Source organism: Solea senegalensis, linkage group LG3 (genome assembly GCF_019176455.1).
Source record: "Solea senegalensis isolate Sse05_10M linkage group LG3, IFAPA_SoseM_1, whole genome shotgun sequence".
In the NCBI taxonomy this organism is placed as follows: domain Eukaryota; kingdom Metazoa; phylum Chordata; class Actinopteri; order Pleuronectiformes; family Soleidae; genus Solea; species Solea senegalensis.
The window spans coordinates 12,448,790-12,470,595 of NC_058023.1; the positions used below are offsets into that span (position 1 = coordinate 12,448,790).

Here is a 21,806-nt window from a genome sequence, read left to right on the forward strand (position 1 = left end):
ACTGACCCTCTTCCTGGTGCGCCGACCACCACAGTGCTAGCATTAGCATGGCTATTATTGATAGGGGCTCTATCCATTGTACCTTAAATGATATTTAGAATCCTGAGACGAAAGGGATTAAGTTAGACACAAGTGTCTGGAGCTAATAGCACTAATGGGATTGCTTGGCTCTGTAGAAGGGGTCTCACCCTGAGCTGATGTCAGCAGGAGAGGGAATTTATGTCCTGGCATGATACGTACGTCTTAATCTGAAATAGCTAGCTGGATGAAGCTAGCTAGCAAGCTACTGTATCCCCTGATACAACTGTATTTAATACTTCTGGTGATATGGCTCTAGTTAAAAAAACAACAACAAACAAACATGTATGGAGAGAAAGGAAAAAGGCTGGCAGAATAAAAGCAAACAAGTTATAATGAGCAAAAAAAGCAAACAGCTGCTATGCTAATATTTCTCACAGTAGACAGGAACACGAGCAGATAGCTAGTACCATTCATTGTATGTTAGCGAAAATGCTGCGTTCACATCATTGCACATTCACTATTAGCATCAACTTGTACGTTGTAACTATGAATGAGGGGAAATTTTGTGTAATTAGTCCTACAAATTATATGAAATTTCACTTAAGAGAAGGAAATCATTATTCAAGATGGTTGTTTATATTTGGAAATTGTGAAGTGAAAACAAATGTTGAATAAATATAAATATATAACTATGGAATGGTCTCGGAGGTGAGATGAAATTGTGTAGGTCTCTGTTAAGTTTCAAAAAAGCCTTCAAGGTAAAATAAGTTGTTGACACTTTTCCACTATACAGTTATAGCACTCCTCGGCTCGACTCTACTCGGTTTTTAATTTTTTTACCCGGTACCTGGTGCTTTGTTTAGTACCTGCTCTGGTGAGGTTCCAAACGAGCTGAGCTGATACTAAAATGACGTGCTAGAACTGTATAATGGAAATTGTTGAAATTATGAAAATGTAAAACAAGATTTATTCTGTACTCGTGTTGTTTTGTTTTTTTGGTTTTGTGGTAGCGTTAGTGATATTCTGGGTTATTCAATGAATAGTTTCAGCTAAAATAAGGCTTGAGCTCCAGCTTATTCCTTTTTCGTCACTGATTTTGAGAACTTTAAAAAAAAATAATCATTCATTCATTCATACAGATGTGCATATAATCAATAAAAACAGATATCTGCAGCCTTCCAGTCCTCCAATCGCTCGAGTAACCCTGTGATCATATCAAAGTACCATCCATCCGGACGTGAACGCAGCAAGTTGGCTAAGCATATTTGTTGCTATATCTGCTGCTTGTTTGTAATTACAACAAACTGAGCACAATAAAAGGACCTAAAGCTTCACTTAGTTGAGGCTAAGTTGAAGTTGTGTGTAAAACGGCTACATACTGAAAATGAGGCACTTTTTGAACAGTTCTATATATCTTGTTATAGTTCTTTTTTTTCTCTTAGAAGAAATCTAAAAAAGCAAAACAAAATCACAATAAAATAAAAATATCGCGCCCCACTTTTTATACCCTTCTCTGATTGGCTTTCACTCAATGGAATGAGAGCAGCAAATATCTTTACTAGAATGTCATTTGGCACACATCCCCCCGCTGGTTTCCATAACTAATGAGATGAAAGCAGAGGAGAAGGAAAAAAAGAAGAGAGAGAGAAAGACCCTTTTCCATCAGTCTCTGTCAAAGTGCTACAGGGGCGTGTCCCATCCAATTGCTCTTTCCATGCAATTGGTTGTCGCAGAAAGGAACAGGCGGGGCTGTGAAGCTCTCTGAGTGGTACCAGATTGTCTCCCCAAGGACGATGCACCAATATCAGCACTCTGGAAGAAAAAAAAACACGGACACAAACAGAGGGAGAGGAAATTGTTTGGTTAGATGAAGAATAAACAGTAACGCTGATATGAGAAAGAAATATTATGACATGTATATATACAGCGTGTTTTGATTATCGGGTTAATTATAATATCTATCGTGAGATATCCGTGTCTGCTTATCAGCCCCAGAACACAGTGACCTACAATGAAAAACAGGAATATTACAATACGGTGAAATAAGCCGGAAAAAGACTCAGACGGGATGAAAGTGATAAAGAGAACAGCAGGGAAGATGAAAGTGAGGACACCTACTGCTGCAGGCAGAGTCAAGTGTGTGTGTGTGTGTGTGTGTGTGTGTGTGTGTGGGAATACACAGATCCAGAAAGGATGTCAGTTTTTTTTCCCCCAGCTGTTTTACATCACACTGGACATATAAGCACACAGATACACACTGTCAGAAATGTCACGACTGCAATTATTGGAAATGTCAAGTCCCACCCACACTTGTACAGTACGACCGTTTCCTGGCCTTGTCTGCACAGGTGATATGATTAAGAGGAATGCGAAAAAATTCCGCTCCAGAGACGAAAGAGCGAGAGCATCACATGACATCACTCAGCCATTGGTTTGTTGATATGCTGTGCCTGGATGTGACGCTGTGCAGTTGACAAATGAATGTGGAAATGAAAACAACCGCACAAATCTACCAAAAAACAGATAGAGCAATAAAAGACAACGTATCAGGAGCCTCGACAGTATCTCATGCTGTCCAAATATCTGCGCACAAAGGTAAACATTGTGTGCCGCTGCTTAACGCTACCTTAATCTGTTCAGATTAGGGTTTTGTTGAATATTATTGCTACAGGGCGGCAAAACAGCCTTGTCCCACCTGGAGAGGTCATGTATGGAAAACGCTAAATAGTGGGTTTGCTTTGCAGTGAAAGCGGGATGGGATTATGACGACTGTAAAGATTAGTCAGTGCTCTTTAACCTCGCTTGCTCTCCGTCAACTGCGATGACTCACGCCAAAGACTCTGAGCCAAAATAACAAAGCCACAAAGCCAGAAAAGAGAACAGGCTCGGAGAGAGTTCCCCGTGCATGTTTTTTTCCCCCCAAAATCTTCCCAAAAGTGTCCGACTCTGTAATTGCACAAGTGTACGCTACATTTGTGTCCCTCCCTCTCTCTCTAGTTTTGTCGTCTTCCTGGTGCAGAGAGCTATATTTAGTCTCCCCCCCCCCCATCCTCACAGCACAGACGGTGCCCGACAGCCGGCCAAGCCGCGGTGGCCTAAAGCGGAGTAGAGAAAAGAGGAGCGGACTGGAGCAGCTCCCTCATTCAGGCAAGCGGGTCGAAAAAACAGCAACACTAACAATCAAAGCAGCCAAGCAAAGGGACCAGAGGAGACAGGCAGGATACGCACTGGTGCACTGCCATGAACACACACATGCAAACTCCCATGGAAGCGAGCAGCACAAAGCAGCACAGCACAAGACACTATAATTATGCGGATGACATTCACTTAATGATGACCTTTCCCTAAAATACAGACAGGGGAAATTATACACTGAAACATGCTAAACAACTGCTCCTCTTCCCAATGCAGTATCACACGCGCTCTCTTTTAAGCAACATACGCGGGGCAATGTTTCCTCTTCAGGCCACACTAAATTAGTTATTGCCTTCTTATTTTCTCTACACTCTCCCCTTGCATCAGTTTGACCCTCCCCTGGCGGTTTGTCTATTGATCTCATTCATTTCCTTGCATCGTTTCTCCATCTGTGGGCCAATCGATTTAATAATGACCGTGGCACTGATTGTGCGAGCGCATGTGTGTGTTTCTGTTCCCCTTCCTCTCTCAGACTGCCTAAATCAGGAGGTTAGACAAGGCTATCTGCCTCCGCAGGCTGTGTCTAGCCAATAACTGCTCTCCAGCCGCCTGTGCCTGAGTATGTGTGTGTGTAATTAGGAGAGTCTGGGTCTATGTGATGTCTCAATCGAGGGCTGCCTTAAAATTGAAAGCCACCCTGTTCTCTGGCCGTAAATCCAGTGTGTCAGTCTGTCATTTTCATTCTGCCCCGGCTCCCACAAGACACAGAGCTGGTCTCTGCAACACGATGCGAGTCACTGGACACTCCATTCAATTGGGGTTGAAACAGGCTTTATTTTAAAAAGAGAAGCGCTCACATGTATATAAGAGACGTGCGGGTCCATCATATGGTTACAATAAATGAGATCTGAGGCAAGAAATAGTTGAAGAGCAGAAAAACATCAGTGCTGTTGGAAATCACTCTATCAGCCTTTGGTAGATTCTTTGAACTTCTTTGGAAATCCCCATTGTGTTTCTCATGAGCTTCACGGCAGAGAATGTGCTTCTCTGATTCAATGCGTCAATCTGTGATTTACATTCAAGGAACAGCGCAGGACATGAATGCAATCTTAGCAAGAATCTGACCTGCAGAGATAGAATCTGTCCTTCAACTCCAAGGAGTAGCCAACTCCAAACTCTGACCCACACACAGGAAAGCAGAGAGTCATCTCCTGGAAATCATTAAGGAATTACACTGGTATAAGTATGCGTAAATCCCCGCATTCCCCCTCAAACTGTTTTTCCACTATGGCAGCAACAGTTAATCCTCCAGCACTGTTATTATGCTTGCTTCCATTAAATCATCAATCCTGCAGCCAGGCAAGCGGCTGGGGTAAGAGGTGCAAGAGCGCAACATGAGCCGGGATCCAGCGTCAAGACAGCTGCAAATACAAGGAATGAACAGTAGCAGTCTGTAGCAGCTCCAGTGTCACCTCATTTCATTTCATTTCTTCCAGTGACGGCACAAAGTCTGTTCGTCATGGAGATCTAATGTTCGCAGGCTGACCGCAGTTTATGCGTCCGATTTCACAGTTTCGTATTTGTTAGTTAAGAATCTCGCGCGTGTGAAAACGACAATTTGGCTGACGCAAAAAAAAAAAAGCCAGTTAAATGCACAACAAAGCATCCAAATTCAGCAACACTGCCCTACAATTGCAAAAAAGGTCTGGGGTATGACTGAATCAAACTGGCTCCACACACGACGTGTTGTGCAAACATGTCTGAAGGCAAAAAGTCCTTTCGAGCTGTTCCAAAAGGCTCCATTTAAAGTGTCAAGACATGGTAATAGTACAATTATGGATGACGGAGCATAATGAACCCAGCAACAGCTTTTTCCCAAATACATTCATCACATCATCACTGGGTTCTGGCCAAAAAACTGGTGATATAAGAGGTACAAAAAATGATATGATTTCAGAACGACACCAACACAAAAATGTTCCTCGTAGTTTTTGCTTTTCTAGCGTCAAAAAGTCAGTCAACAGTCAAAAAGCTCCAGCGTGTTAGTAACTAGTTTTCGCTGTCCCCCTCAGGCAGCACTGTTTATCATGACCCGATGTTCGGCGAAACGTTTCCAGTCGTCTCGCTTTTAGTCTCGATGTAAAATGACGTAGAACTTCCTTTGAGCAGAGAAGCAGAGAGTCATGCGAGGCAGAGGGTTCAATCAGCACTTCCATTTATATTTAGTTACACATTGCAGCTTTTACTATTTTTATGTTTGCTGCCTCACGCAGGCCCAGAGAGAGAAAAGTCCTCTGGGACACAGGGAGGTTCTGACGTTTGCAGCGCTATGTTTGGAACAAGCGCAAGAAGCATGGACACACGTGTGTGTGTGCGTCCATCTTCGCCAAGGTCAACGCCATCAACACAAAATTTGTCGCCGCAGCATCCGCCGCCGCCGCGCTTGACAAACAGGTGATTTCTAGTGTGGTGCAGTTTATGATCATGTTGACTTTTATTGAAAATGATGGCGCAAACCACGTCACACCTAAATACTAGCAATCAGTTATGTCGCTGGAGGCTTTTTATTATTTTAAAAACATCCACCCTCCTGTGGACGCAGCACATTCTCCCTTTATGCTCAGCTGTAAATTTCCATAAGTTACACTATGCAGTCGGCAGCGGAGAACAGGGCGCGCGCTGAAAGACGTGCGCTGTGTGTGCTTATTGCACTTTCACGCACGCACACACGCACACACACCTGCTTTTAACCCTGCCACTGACAATCACACTCACACTCTACAGCGAGAACAGTGACTTAACAAGCTCTGTGTGTGTGTGTGTGTGTGTGTGTGTGAGAGAGAGAGAGAGGGTGCTATGAATATGTAAATTAATGCAACAAGCTGATATTAAATCCAAACACAGAAAGGTGAAGTGGGGGAACAAGAAAGGCCAACAAAGGCCCTTAAAAGGACAAATTAACAGCATTTATCATCTCGTCACATATGTGTGTGTGTATATTGTCAGATTTTTTTCTTTATTCATTTTTTTTTTTTTACATGATTCAAGTGAGAGAGAGAAAAAAAAATCAAAACAAAGACAGACAGGAGGCTCGGGGCTAGTATTCATTTTGCAGTGACAGCGAGGGAGACTGAGTGGGTGTGCAGTGGCACACAGTGGAGCTGGAATGTGTGGGGACAGGAAGAGACAGACAGAGACAGAGCTGCAGTGCTGAGTGGGAGGAAAACGGCGGGAGAGGTGGGAGAAACTCATTCTGTTGGTCCACGTGCAGCTCATTGAAAAGGTTCTTACACAATATGTAGACTTTCCTATACTTTCCTCTATCATAAGGATGAGTTGATGTGATACCGGTCCGATACTGGTCACAATCACCATTTTATTCATTGACTGCCCGCCTCCACATAAGGGTCGTGGGGTCACTGGAGCCAGTCACGGCTGACATAGGGCGAAAGGTGGGGTGTTTTTGCTGTAAGGCAAAATGCACCACTAAGCACAGGCTGTGAAAATGAAAACAAAAACTAATTTTGTCTTTGTACGCAGAATTGTAAAAGATGTAAACGATTTCAAAGGACGATTGGACGATTGTCAAGATTGTGATATCGTATTGGTATTGGACACTAAAAAGTGAACTGTAAATGACAAACGACTGGTGGCACTGATTTAAGGTTCATTGACTGGACTAAAACCTTATATCTTCATTCAAAAGTTCAAGTTTTATGATAACCTATGTCATGTAGTTAATTTCCCTTTTTTGTACATTTCTTTTTTGAGATTTGCACATTAATACTAATAGTTTCTCTTCAACTCTTGACCTGTTTTATCCAAGTGTTTTTGTACATTTTATTTTGTATTCATTTATTTTTCATTTACTCACTCGTGTCAAGTGAATCGACCTAAACCTCTTCAAGAAAATGTTTACTAAAGTAATAAATCCTACATACAGTACAGACATTTGTAACTGGTGTCGTCGCCCCCTGTTGGCCATTTAAAAGAACACAGAATTTTAGAATTCCACAATGGTTTTCATTTTTAAAAATGGAAAGATTTCAGCTCGTCCAGATATATTTGTAAACTCAAATCCATTATTTTTTTTTACAGATGGGTCAGAAAAACAAGACATTGAAGCTCGTCAGCTTTGGCTCCAAGAAACTATGTTGTCTGTCATTTTTTAAGCCAACCTACTTCAGATATCCTAGCATGTTCATTCACTGGTCGTTTAGTCCAAGATAGAGTGTAAAATAATAAAAGCACAATTAGGTTTATTGGTACAACACGTTTATGGAGTTAGTGCCCGAAGTTGAAATGTAACTCCCTTATCTGACACATGAGCACAAAGCGGTTTTAAAGTGCTAATAAAAGCACTTTAACTGTGAGTCCAGAATTTAAACAAGCACCTCAAGGGAAAGTATATGTTGTAATTTAGTGGTTAAGGCAAATTCCTGTGAAAGTTAAACCCTGTCGGAGCAGAATCTTCCTTTAGTGCTTATAAATATAGCATTTGAACTGAGTTTGTCCTTGTCCTGAGTTTGTAAAAGAAATTGGCTTCTGTGCTGAAATCTGACATGGGACGTCCTGTCCCTGGACAGGACACACAAAACTAAAGCCAGCAGGGACTGAGGGTTTGTGTGGGGAGTGTTATCTCACTCACTCACTCACTCTCTATCTCTCCCTCACACATTTTCACTGTTTGCAGATTTCGACCACCACTTTCTCGCTGGCTCTGTGTCATGTGGCTCCACCAGTTTGGCCACAATCTGCCAACGTGTGCGGCACCTTCTCAGCGCGCTCGTTCACCCGGCGAGCGGCGTCTCGAGTCGAGTGATATACGGAGTAATTGCATAAGCAGGTGTGGTTGCGACTTCTTGGTAAGCCTCTTCTCAGGATGCCAGTGGCCCACACCAGCTCCAGCTCACTCAATCACACAGAGCTAAAATGAAACCCAAGACACTGTTGCGCCATCTTTCAGAGAGGCGGCGAGCGACGGAGCTGCTGTTCAGACATTTGTGTGGCGAGTTGCTTCACTCGGCACCATGTCAGATGATTATCATTCAGCGCTTTGTCACTTCCTTAGCGAGTCAAGGCTTGTGAAATGAGAGATAACGACACATTCTTCATTTCTTTACATTTGCATTGTACATTCATGCCACCATCATTAACTGAATAATCCAGTGAAAGAAATAGAACCGGAGACACTGGTGGTGGTTGGACAATGGCAAGGACTTTTAATTAACCTGGGAAAGCCAGAAGGTAAACGCCAGTTTATATAAAAACAAGAATCAAACTTCCAAAAAACGTCACCGCCCCAAACTTCAAATGTTCATTACAAAGTCCAAATGAGGAACTAAACACGTGATCGCAATAGGAGTATTCTCCGCTATTGTCCTGTGTTGTGAAATGTTTGGAAAGCGTCCGTACTCCTCACACTTTCAGTTTGGCCACCCCCAACGTAAGGCGTGTATTAATGGAGTCATGTTTATATGTCCGTGAGTGAAAATAAAAGGCCTGTCCATGATGTTTGTGTTAAAGGAATACTTTACCGATTTGCATTTAGCTTTGTATTATTAGAATAGGGGTAGTGTTTTTGAAAAATTGTGCGTCGAAACCTCAGTTTCCCCTGAGTTGAGAAATATCTTAAACTGCAATGCTAATTCCACACTTTTTAGACCCACACGTAGGGGGACTGGACCTCATTCCCAGAATGTAAACATTGTCCGCCATCTTTGCTAACAGTTACGCTAACAGGACCCAGTGTCACTGGTGGGCAAAAACGAAGATATTTCTCGACTCAGGGGAAACTGAGGTTGGGAAGCACAATTATTCAAAAATATTATCCCTATTCTAGTAAAACAAAGCTAAATGCAAATTGGTGAAGTATTCCTTTTAGTGTATGAATGTTCCTTTTAGTGTATGTAACTTTAACGGTAGCGGTGTGTGAAGTCCGTGAAGGTTTTCAGTTCATGCCTGAAAGCAATTTTACAGGTACCTTAAAATTTCCTAACAAAGGTGAGATTAACGCGCTTCTCAGATGATACATTTAATTAGTCGTATCCATCTAATTAAAGCGATCACGACGCATAATTTATAATGAAGAAATAAATGTTCCTCACACACACCTACTGAACCATATTCACCCCGAGCTGTTGAGTCATTAAACAGTGACAGGCGTTTGGAAACATCTGTGCTCTGTGTCTCTCTCTTTGACCTCTCTCTGCTCCATGTTGACAATAAATCGTCCAACTATTAATAGAGACACCCCTGACTCTCCATACGGCAACAGCGCAACCACGAGAAGCCGTCCCATCCCTCTTGATTTATATGCTAGTTTATTATGCTCAGTCAAAGGGGAATAATGTATTTGTACGAATGTGACCCACTGTACAGGTGTGTGTGTGTGTGTGTGTGTGTCTGTGGGTAGATGGCCAGACTTGGCTCGCATGCACTGCAAATATTTATTCATGAACCTTCAGGAGGCTCCTCTGGCAACACTTCTTGCCTTTGCCGCGTCTCCACAGGAGGAGAAAACTGTAGTAAAATAGAATCTTTTCTTCCTCCATCCCTATCCACAGCGAGTTTGAAGTTGGCTTTGCATTTGTTCTCGTCGACCCCCCTGATGCCATTCAGAGGCGTTTTTGGAAAAAAAGACACATTTCTCTAGGTTTGAGCTGTGCTCCGGCAGAAAGTCGACATCGCATGGAAAAAAGCGCTGGACCACACAAATGAAAGGTGTAAACACACAGTATGTACGGAAAGTGCTACACATATAAATAGAGGTTGATTGACTGATTGAGGGATGGACTGTGATCAGGTCGACCACAACACCTTTGATGGTGGACTGTGACCACATTACACATCCGAATAAAAGCAGCTGTGTCGTCAATCACACATCAGAGAACGACGACGTGGGTGGAAATTCTCCAAACCAGGGAGGAGACAACTTCTGCGCTGTTGGCCAGTAAGAGGCAGCCCTCGACTCTACAAGATGTAACCATTTGAAATCGACATTGGCTGAAACTTGATAAATGTTAAAGGAATACTTCACCAATTTACATTTAGCTTTATATTACTAGAATAGGGTTAGTATTTTTGAAAAATTGTGCTTCCCAATCTCAGTTTCTCCTGAGTTGAGAAATATCTTCCTTCTTTTCTTTGTTACGTGCCCACCAGTGATGCACCAAAGTATTGTTCAAAAATACTACCCCTATTCTAATAATACAAAATTAAATCCAAATCTGTGAAGTATTACTTTTGAGTCAAGTCATTTTTTTAATTCAAAAGTTGTTTGTTTTTGGTGGCCTGATCATGTATCTAATATAAAAGTAAATACTGCATATAGGGACAGGACAGACACAAAATGGAGATTGGAGACAGAGACCAAACTGGTTACTGAAATATTTGTTATCTTGAAACTGTTGTATTTTATCAGATGGAGGAAGAAAATCGGCCTGAAAACTTTGCAATTGTCATTGTCTGCACTGATTTCTTCACATCGGCACTGGCCATAGACAAATCCATATTAGTCAACCTTGAATACAAAAGATCAAATCGGTAGACTTTTTGTCAAATTTCGATCGAAGAAACGGTGACGTTAGCGGCAAATTGTGGGACACTTTAACCAGTATTTGACGTAAAATAAAGCATTTTGAAAGACTTTTTAAGAATGTTAAACTCGTGTGAAAATGCACCAAAGACTACAGCTACAGGACATGGTAAAAATAAATCATATTGCGATAATTAATCATTGATATTTTTGCATCTTAACAATCAAAATCTTAAAAATTGGACAGGTTTTCTGTAGCTGTGTAACATTTCTCAACTAAGGAGCAAGGAACTAAGGAGGATTTTGGGACCTTTAAAATACTGCAGCCCAGCAGAATTTGGTCATGATGCTGTTTTGACACACCTTTTGTCTTATTTTGCAATGAATTGCGCATGTATAACCATGAACATAGACCTTTAACCTACATAGTAACATAGAACCCTCTAACCAGCGCAAAGCACTTGTGGTGCAGTGCCATCAGTGTCTAATTTATTAAAAAAGCAAAAACTGCAAAACACTGCTGTGCCTTTATCTCTCTTGGACAATTTAGAATAAAAAATAACTAAAAGAAAAAAAAGAAACAGTCACTTAAATAATACATAAAGATGTGTGCATATTAAAATTATTAAAATAAAGATTTGTTCTCAAAATGAAGTCATGAACATCCTCAACTTCATTTTAAATTCTAAAAAAAAGACAGAAAAAACACAATGCTTTGGGGTGGGTTGCAATTCGTCAGCCGCATCCCTGTATAATAATGAATATAAGAATATAAGGAATATAACATTCAGTCTATGAACTTCCATTCAAATCTTCTAAAATGATTCATTAAGTCATCATTTCAGGGGTTTTGCTTGGATGGTTTATTTAATTAGTCCCGGTACCCCCACCATTTGAGAAAGAGTGCTTTACCCCATGAACTGAGCGTGAACAGAGAGTGAATAAACGGGGACAGGGGTGCCAGCGTCACTTGGCTCTGTTACAGGACACACCGATCATGTGTGTAACGCAGGAGTCAATGAACTGCAAGCTGTTGGCAAATCAGTGCAAGTGTAGAGTAGAGGAGGGAAGTGAGGCGTCTGGTCCAACGTTGCACAACAAGCACATTACCACAGAATCACACATACAGCGAGGGAACAAACACACAGCATATAAAGATAAGAGATAAGAAGATAAGATAAGAATATACGTCGATTGTTTTCTCGATTCATTGATTAATCGTTTGGTGCATAAAATATCAGAAAACCTTAATTATGTTGATCGGAAAATGATGAGGTCTTGTTTTGTCCACTAACCAGAGCAAAGAAATTAAGAAAGTACTCACATTTAATAAGCTTAAACAATCAGAAATCTTGTTTTAATCATGAAAAAAGCTTTGAACCGATTATCAAAATAGTTGTCGATTCATTTAGTCATCGATTCATTGTTTCAGCTCTAGTTTTAATGATTTCTTGGATACATGGGGCAAAGAAACCAGACAATATTCACATTTAAGAAGCTGAGAAATCACAGAAGGGGGTTTTAATTGTTTAGAAAACACTCAAACCAATTAGTCGATTATCAAAATAGTTGACGATTCATTTCATAATCGATTAATAATCGAGTATATACATATATACACATATATCCATCATATACACACATACAGTATATATCTTTGCTGTAACCTCCCCTATATCACTCGTGATAAAATATCCCGTCAGACAAAAAATCCCCATGTCATGAAAGAGAGCGGCGCAGGATGACGCACACGTGTGTGTGTAATGTGTGTGTGTGTGTGTGTGTGTCCATGGTGTTGTTTTGGACAGGAGGTGATGATACATATTCAGATTGTGCCAGGATATGAAGAGCCTTCAGCAGCACCATCATCTCGCACAGGAAATAACAACAGCATCATCGTCATCATCGAGTCAAACCCATGCCACGTTTTTCTTTCCTCTCCGCTGTATGACAACTGCTCATGAATACAAACAGTTTCATTAAAGGCAAATGAAAGTCGGCACAGACATAGCGGGTAAACACCGCAAGTGCGTGCACATACGGAGCGCGTGGCACCTTTCAATCACTCCCCGCTCATCCACTTTCCCAGAACGACCTCCTGACTCTCCCTCTCTTCTAACGGCAATTTCTACTTATTTGTTCTTGACCAGGTAAACTAAATGACTAAATGAGGAGGAGAAGTGAGCATATTCCATTTCCCGTCTCTGCTGCCAATTTGAGGCTTTTAATGTACTGGTAAAGAGCAGTGACGCCTGCAGCAGTCAAAAGAACATTGCGCTAATGGCTGTGAAAAGGTGTTATAGTTGGGTTGGCGTGTTTAATTGTAGAATCTTGAGCCGTTTCCTGTGTGATAACAACTAAAAAGAACACTGTGTATCTGTGAAGCATTCAAAAAAACACTTAAGATGCACATGAATGCCACACAGGCAGCACATACGTCATGTCAAGTATAACGGTTCAGTTTGGTAGAGTACGATACATATTTTTATGTTTCCATCAGGAATAGTACCAAAAATACAGTAAAGGTACTGTTCTCAGTCGAAATGCAAGCCTGACCTAAGACGACAAATACACACTAACTTGCAAACACACCTGAAAAATAAGAAATATGAGCATATGTGCAATTGACTACCTCGTTCAGGAAGTGTGGTTGTGTGAGTATTGTCACAGTGGCAACACCAAAGACTTCACCGAGTGTGCCCTTTTTTGTGCTACAATATTCTGAGAATACTTTGACCACTCACTCTCCTGCACCAACGTCCAGAGAGAAAATGTTTGGTCTATCGCTGCCTTGTTTGGTACGTTTCTGTCAGTCAGGTAAAACAAAGAGTTTCTAGTACTAAAAACCATCAAAAGAACACATTTGAACCATCTGATCAGGGGAAGCAGCAGTGGGGAACATACTCTTAAGATATCATGAACTCATCTGTTTCCCTTCTGTCCCTGCTGGCAGCCATGCTATCAGTGGTTCAGTTGAAACTTTTAACAGTGTTTTCAAACAATTACAGAAAGACTGATAACTATAGGAGTATTTCAGAGTTTTTTTTGGCTTCTTTGGTGAAAACAACAACAAGAACAAAAATCCTAGCTACACTAACACTGTTACCCGTGTCGCCCGGTAACAGTGATTTGTTTGATATCAAGAAGGAAGACAGAAACAGCATAGTGCGAGCAAAGCCAGACGTCTGCAAACAGGTTCAAGGAAGACTGCAAACACAAAGAGGCGCTCACGACAACTTTCACAAGTGAATTCTTCTGCTCCAAAAAAAAAAAAAATCCAGTCAATCAACAGTTATTAACGTATCTTGCCCCACCCACTCTTCACCCAAAGCTTGACAGAGTCTGCTTACAAAGGAAGGACTCAACCTACGTTACATCATTTCTGTTCATGGGGCCCAAACTGAGGCAGAATAATAAAGTAAAATGAGTTAAAGCTGCAAACGTGTGTTACTGAAATCATCGAGAAGCAATCATCTATTGATTAAACTACATCCTTGTCTTCTAATGCAGGAAATGATTTGAACTCAAACATCCCGAGAACATCACTTCCAGTCAGAGAACACACACATAAAAGCTACTAAACACACACACACACACACCGGGAGTGCAATTTAGGCAATTTAATAAATAAGAGCCCGCAGAGCACATGAGGGAGCCGTTAGTTCTAGCACCGAGTCGCGTTGGCCACGCTGATACTGAGGTGACGCAGAGGTGAGGTACTACTCTAAAGGTTAACGACCATTCTCAGGCCAATAATGGCAGCGGTGAGCAAACATCTCGGCCCCCTGTTCGATCTGCACTGATGAGTTACATAAAGCAGGTCCACGGACTGTTTGTTCTTTCTCACACAATCACATTATAGAGGATTTCAGTCATCCTAAGAAAGGAAAACGTTGGTGTGGTGGTGGTGAGAGGGAAGGCCTGCGTGCTGAGATTGGTTCATATGTGTGTTTGCATATGGAGGGGGAACTGTCAGGGGTAAATCTAAAACTCCACACTGAAATAATTATGTTCTTTTGTTTAAAAAAGAAAAGATGATTAAAAAAAGGTTTGACTATTTATCAGTCTGAGCAGAGGTGGAGAGGCCAGCTGGTCGCTGTGTCAGGATTAGGTAACCGACATATAGGCCCCGCGCGTGTGTGTGTGTGTGTGTGTTGTTTCTCCTATAGTTTCCCCTTTAGGAAGTACGAGTTGAGCAATCTGTGTGAAGCAGAAAGATGGCCCCAATGGCCCCACGATCTGCCGCTCTGCCGTTACAAACCCTGAAACACGCAGCAGCTCCACTTCTGCTTTGCAGAACTCAGTTCAGGCTCCTCTGTGCAGGATGTGCCGGCCGCAGCTACCAATGAAAAAAACTGGTCGGGTTGCATTTCTACGTCACACTTGATGTATTCTTAAGCCTAAAGGAACTGCGCGCTGCTGTATGTTCGAGGTTATTGCCGCAATAAAAGTCACAACTTTAAAAACACTCTCTGACCTTTGACCGACATGACGGGTAACTATGAGCATAATATGAAAGATAGTTGACTCGATGAATGGATAGTTTTATTCATATTTCTGAGTTTTTGACAGATGATTTGTTTTTTGTTACACCCGTTTACTCGTTAACCTCATATACAACTGCTTGTTAACATCAACTTTTATTTACCATAAAAAGTGGCCAAACATCACTACTTCTACTTCTCACTTGACTTATAACATCAATAAACGTTCCCCCGAGGCGTCAATCAGATAGAATATGGCGTCAGTTTTGTAAATTATGTTTACAGGAAAGAAGATGATACGGCATTGGCAAATATGAGAGGACACCAGTGTGACTGACAGCGGGTATCGTCTGTGTGTCTGTGAACTTCCGGGCTGTAAAAACTGACATGCCGCGAGTCAAAATGAAAAGCGCAAGGCTTTGAAGCGGTAGTTCAGATTCTTATTGGTAACACCGCTGCTGTCCGCTGGTGTTTCTGTGATACTTCAGAACCAGGAATCAAACCATCAACCTTTCACAGAGGTGTCAAGTTCACAAAAGTGAAAAGTGTGCTGGGCCTCTCAGCATATGGCTACTATAATATCCTATTTATTGGGGGTGAAATTGGTCCATATTTTCAAAGGATATAAAATCCCCCTGCTGCGTGTTGAATACAGAGGAAAACACGCTTGGTGTTCTCCCAAAAAAATAAACCATATAAAAGCTGCACACAAGGAGCAGATGTGAAAGAACAGAGAGAGGTTGATTTAAAATCAACATCTCTTTGCTGACAGCTCTGCTACTTTTGACTAAATCACAACCTGACTGACAAACAACGGTGTGCAAAGCTGATGTTTCCACATCAGAGGATCAAATCAAAGACAGTCAAATATGGGTCATGCAGGTGAAATGTAGAAGCTGGCTGATGCGGGGGTTTAGTGTTTGGAGGTGGAGGTGTAGTGGGGCATGAATAATATATTGATAACAGTGTGAATAGCAGGTCATTAAAAGAGTAAAGGAGCAGTTAAACTATTTTCTGGATTGAATATGATAATTTTTGTTTTTTTTTAATCCCCGTTTTTAATTGCTCTCATCACGCAGAATGAAATGAAATGAAATGAAAATTGATTTAGTCGGAAATATGAGATCCCGAAGAAAGAGTGGACTCTACTCTACTCTACAGTCACTACTTTAATATTGTCATTTTCAAACCCTGTTCACTGGACTCAATTAAAACAGTCTAGTCAGATCAGGGCTTTGCTGGTAAAAGAGAACAGGATTTAATGGCGGCTCCTCTGCCGCTGAGAATAACTTGACCCCCCCCCGCCACAGAAGTCTTATCTGGACTGACTCCTTGTTGTCAGTGTCAGCACTTCAACTGATCCGAGATCAACTTTGACCTCTTCTCACAGCCTGACCCGTCCTCCACCCTGATCTGTCCACCCTTGGCACGACTGAAGACGCAGTCATGTGCACATGCGCCGCCGCAACCACACACGGTCGGCCACGTAAACAAACAACCATACAGTAAGCCACGCACAAACGCTGTGTGTGAGAAGTGCCTTGTTAGTAGACGGTAATCAGCTTAGTGTTCGCCGACACCCACTGGCACTAAGCTCTTTACAGACAAACACAGTTAGAGAAGTGGGAGCTGAGTGATGCCCGGGCTCCGGATCCAAAACATCACACACACACACACACAGAGAGTCAGACGCACACAGATCATGGTGGAGACATGGGGAGAAACACTGTGGCACCGCTGACAACAAGACAATTACCTGAGATAGAGGGAGGTGTGAGTGTGTGTGTGTGTGTGTGTGTGTGTGTGTGTGCGTGTGTGGCTTGGCGGCGTGTGTGTGCGTGCGCATGTGAGGGGAAAAAACTGAGGAACAAACTCGGGAGTGAGAAGAACACAGAAACCTCAGCGCTCAAAATAAAGCCAAAAGGAGCTCAAACACTTTCCTGGGAGAGTGTGTGAGGAGGGAGGTACACACAAATAAGGAGGACTGTGTGTGTGTGTGTGTGTGTGAGAGAGAGACAGAGAGTGTGTGAAAAGAGGGAAACACTCCCTACTCCTCTTCCTCCTCCTCCTCCTCCTCCTCCTCCTCCTGTGCACTCAGTAACCTCAGCGATGTTGGTGGGTGGCTGCAGCGCTCTTTTAGGCAGCACCCGATGCTCTCTGAGCCCGGCATGCATCTCATACCACAGTGCACAATCAGCACACTGTTGCCAGGATCACACTCCTATAGGGCGCAAACACACTGCCACACACGCACGCACGCCCACACACACTAACTGAGTGGCATGCATACTGTATATCTAAATGGAAAAACATACACACACACACACACACACACAGAGAGAGACAGATGATAGGACAGGAACATACTGTACACACACGTCAACGCAAACCTCAAAATAAAAGTCTCAAACGACATATAGCTAACACATTGATTCACTGTTTGTATATATGTGTGTTTCTGATATTATAAATCAGAGAAACTCGTATTACTGTTAAAAGGGTAAGAGTAATACTTTATTTTGAAAACCAAAAGAGAACATGCACACATTTAAAAAGACAAACTCAAAGACGCCATGTTGGCAAAAAAATGTTGGCAGTCTTAACAATAAAAACATAGACGGATTAAGCTTTTGCTATTTGCAATTAGATTATTATTATCTTTTTTGAATCAAACTATTCTGCCACTAAAATAAGTCTTTGTTGTGAAGCTTAGTGAACTGGTTTGTCTCGTATATACTTCAAGGATAATGACAGCAGTGTCACTTTCACTTAAGAAAACAAACGCATTAAGATTCATTTCATTCATTTATTCAGACTATGACATGTGCAAAGACGTGCCTAACAATTACGCAGCGTGTTACGCAACACGTGGCGGCGGCGGCCAGAAATACGTTCAGATTTGAACACAGAGGATGTGCTCGGGCAGGTGCCTCGCTCAAACTTGGCCAGGGTAGACGCCAAGTTAATAAAACTGTTAGCCGGTGAGCTGCTCATGTAGCCATGCTCTGCTGCTTTCTGGAATCTTCCCTCTGATCTAAATCGAATCATGTCGAGTATATTATATCTGATGAGAGGCCTCGAGTCACAGTGACCCTGCAAGAAGAGCGTTCATTCATTCATTCATTCATTCCTTCGTTCATACATACAGTGAAGCACAAACCTCACTCTTGCACACGTCACAGCTAAAGGTTCCTTCATGTGTGCAAAATGATTATGAGAAACAGAGAGAGAGAGAGAGAGAGAGAGAGAGAGAGAGGAAAAACAGTGACACGTCGGATGTGAAAATAGAAAAACAGAGCAAACAAAAAGACCAAAGAGAAAAAGAAGAAAAGGCAGGAAGAGGAGGGGATGAAGGAGAGGTTTGGAGAGTGGAGGAGGGAGGCATGGCCGGCTTTGTTCAGAACAAACTGAGCAAAATACTGTTTACAAAAGAAACTGGACGGGTGTGTGAGAGTGTGCAAGTGCAAGTCACATTATGGGGACTTGTCTTCCTTATGTTTGACAAAGATCAAGTCCCCATGATGTCATTTACTACATTTTAAGGTGAAGACGTGTTTTAAAGTTAGGCTGAGGTTAAGGGACAGGGTTAGGATTAGGCCAGTAGTAATAATGGTTAGAGTAAGTTTCCAGGAAATGAATTTAAGTCAATGCAATGTCATCTGAAGTCATGGAAACCAGTGTGTGTGTGTGTGTGTGTGTGTGTGTGTGTGTGTGTGTGTGTGTGTGTGTATTATGGTTATGCTTAGGGCTAAGATTGAATTGAGGTTAGGTTAAAGTTAGGGATAATGCTTTGTTAAGGTTGTCAATGCAGTATCAAAAAAAATGCTGTGTGTGTGTGTGTGTGTGTGTGTGTGTATAAACAAACAAATGAAGACTTTGAAATGTAACCAAGGAGCTCTGAACTGAGAGGCAAGCACATGCAGGTGTGGCAGTGAAATATGCGCCTGTCACATCTATGACAAGTTCAGAGGCTAAAGTCCTCAAGACACAAAAGCACACACACACACTTTGTCCAGCGGCGCCTCTTTGACTGACCAAGTTGCCAATACTATTCATTCTCCTGTCACTGTGCTTGTGTGCGCGCGTGAATAAGCCACTAGTCAGTCAAAACATGACTAGAGTACTGAACCATTAGCTGAGGTTTTACTACCTAATTAATATTCACTCGGCCAGGCAGTTTACCAGGAAATCACACACACACACACACACACACACATTTTTTGGCAGAGCTTGTAAACACCTTCTTGTTTTGATGTTGTTTTTACGTGGGTGCAACTGTTCACTCAAGATATTTTCGTCATATGATATGTTTATCATCCTGCTCCACATGTGTATCTGCACAAAATGTCAGCCTATAAAATTGAATAGTCACTCTGACTAACTTGAGACATGCATGAAGTCCTGCTACATAATATTTTGGTTTACACACCTTAAATGTACAAAGCTTCACTTTTGATATGTTGATCAATTCATTAACAATAAGAATAATAATAATAATAATAATAATGATGTCTTTCAGAGAAAAAAATCCACATATTTCAAACTTTCTTCACTTCGCGCTGCTGTGTGTACGAGTGCACTGCTTATCTTTGTTATATTTGATCATTTTTCATCTATATTTCTGGGCTGAGGACTGTTAGTGGAACAAATTAAGTGGCTGTCACAGTTTTAGACAAAATAATAAATGGTTTAACCGAGAACACAATCACCACATTAACCTCATAAACAGCGATAGAGCTTTCGGAGCCTCCAACACTGATACAGTATCGCTGGAGCTGTGGTGGACACATTCCTTCTACGCAGTATCAGCATCATCATGTGTCAGTTGACAGACTTCCTGAACTCCTTATCGTGAGATGATACCTTTGTTGAATTTGTTTTACAGGTTGAGCCGTTCTTACGCAGGAAGTGTGTCTGCATCTGCGTTTGACTTCAAGCTGCAGTCGAGCAACTGATAAGTGAGGTGTGTGTGTGTGTAAGCGATACCTCGTGTGTGGTGGAGCTGTGGACGACACCAACAACAACAGTGGATCAGACTACAGCGCACCTTTTCATGATAGTAGTAGTAACTGGTCTCTTTAATATTCAGGTCCTGTCCTGTCTCGTGTCTTTCCTGTGCCAGCGCGGACGCCTTCACCTCTCCGCACTCTGAACATTCAGGTTATTCTTCCGAGACGTCAAAATGTGCAACTTTCCTCCCTCAAAACTCACCTTGTACAAACCTCGCTAAGTATGTACACAGTGAGTATTATAGTAGGTTATGTGTTCAGTGTAAATGAACTAACTCCAAGTCTCTGTCAACGGTACACGTAAACAAGTGTGTTACAAGATTATTTCACATAGAGCTGCGTTTCCCCCATAGGGTACCAGCACAGTTCAGCGCGGGGTGTGTAGGGCGGGATGGTGATAGCTGTGTCAGGGCAGGTCAAATAACATGACATTAACATGGGGCAACAATGAAGGACATTGGCAAAGCCTTAAGCCTGCCCCCACACTAGAGCATTTTCACTTATTTTCCTTTGTGACTTTGGTCACGGTTGAGAAGATGGAATCAACTCTGTTGCATATACTTCTACATCTCCCAATCACTGTTCAGTCATAAATATCAAACATGTTCAAGATTTACGATTTGAAATGGGGAAGACTCTGATGTGTCCGATGACGATTTCAAAATTTTGCCAGATAATCTCTTCAAATCAGCCTAAAATCAGAAGGACCAGATCAGGATCAGGTATCACAATATTGTGATCATAGCTCTGCAATGTCACTTCCTTCAGCCATGGCACTATTCAAAACACAGCCGACGGACTGCTCGCACCAACTCAGACGGATCTCGGATCACGACACCGCAAACAACACGAGCGATTCCCGCATTGTTCTGGATGAGTCACGTGCATGATGCGACAAAACTTTTAAGTTGCTTTTATAGCTTGACTTTTTAATGTCCCACTATATGTTGAAAACAGTCATTGGCCCACACTTACTCAGGCTTAGTTTGTTCTGTTGGGACATCACTACTGGGAAGTACAATGAAAGATGGGTCTGTTACATCAAGGACCAGAAATAAAACCTGACTCCCAGTGTGGAATTACAGGAATCACACACACACACGCATGTACACACGTGTGTGCGTGCACACAAAAGCGCAGGTTTGTGCAGCTATTCTTTTTGGGGCACTGCAAACCTTAACATAACCAATTCAAAACGTAGCCCTAAACTTAACCAGTTCCCCAGAAATGAGGTTCTTCCCCATTAGGGCCATGGCAAGGTCAAGATTTATGCCAGAAAAGGTCCTGAGGTGACAACAAATACAAGTATTCACACACACGCACACCTTGTCCAATTAGCTGATTAGCAATAACGAAGCCACTCAGGTCTACTGCCCTCGTCCTGCATTGAGAAAATGTTTCTTTAACGTCATTGTCAGCAAGCTTGTGTGCGTGTGCGCATTATATAAAGTAGCATGTAGTGGGAGATAAGACACACACACACGTCCTCGCCAAGGTCTTGGGAAGATGAAAATAACACGAGGCGTGGGAGAGAGCGATGAGACGTCAGAGAATGTGAATGAATGAATGAGTTTTCTTGACTGGTGATCACCAAGGCAACAAGCACACACACTTTCAATA

General features: G+C 42.1%; 1 protein-coding gene across 1 annotated transcript in view; it reads right to left on the reverse strand.

Annotated features, from left to right (window-relative positions):
- Nucleotides 1-976: 976 nt before the first annotated feature.
- The window catches only part of si:ch73-335l21.1 (insulin receptor substrate 1-B), a 45,992-nt gene continuing 25,162 nt past the window's right edge, over nt 977-21,806 (reverse strand). The window contains exon 4 of the mRNA XM_044021145.1: nt 977-1,833. Coding sequence (XP_043877080.1) covers nt 1,826-1,833 — 8 coding nt within the window. The 3' untranslated portion in view covers nt 977-1,825. The remainder of the gene's footprint in view (nt 1,834-21,806) is intronic.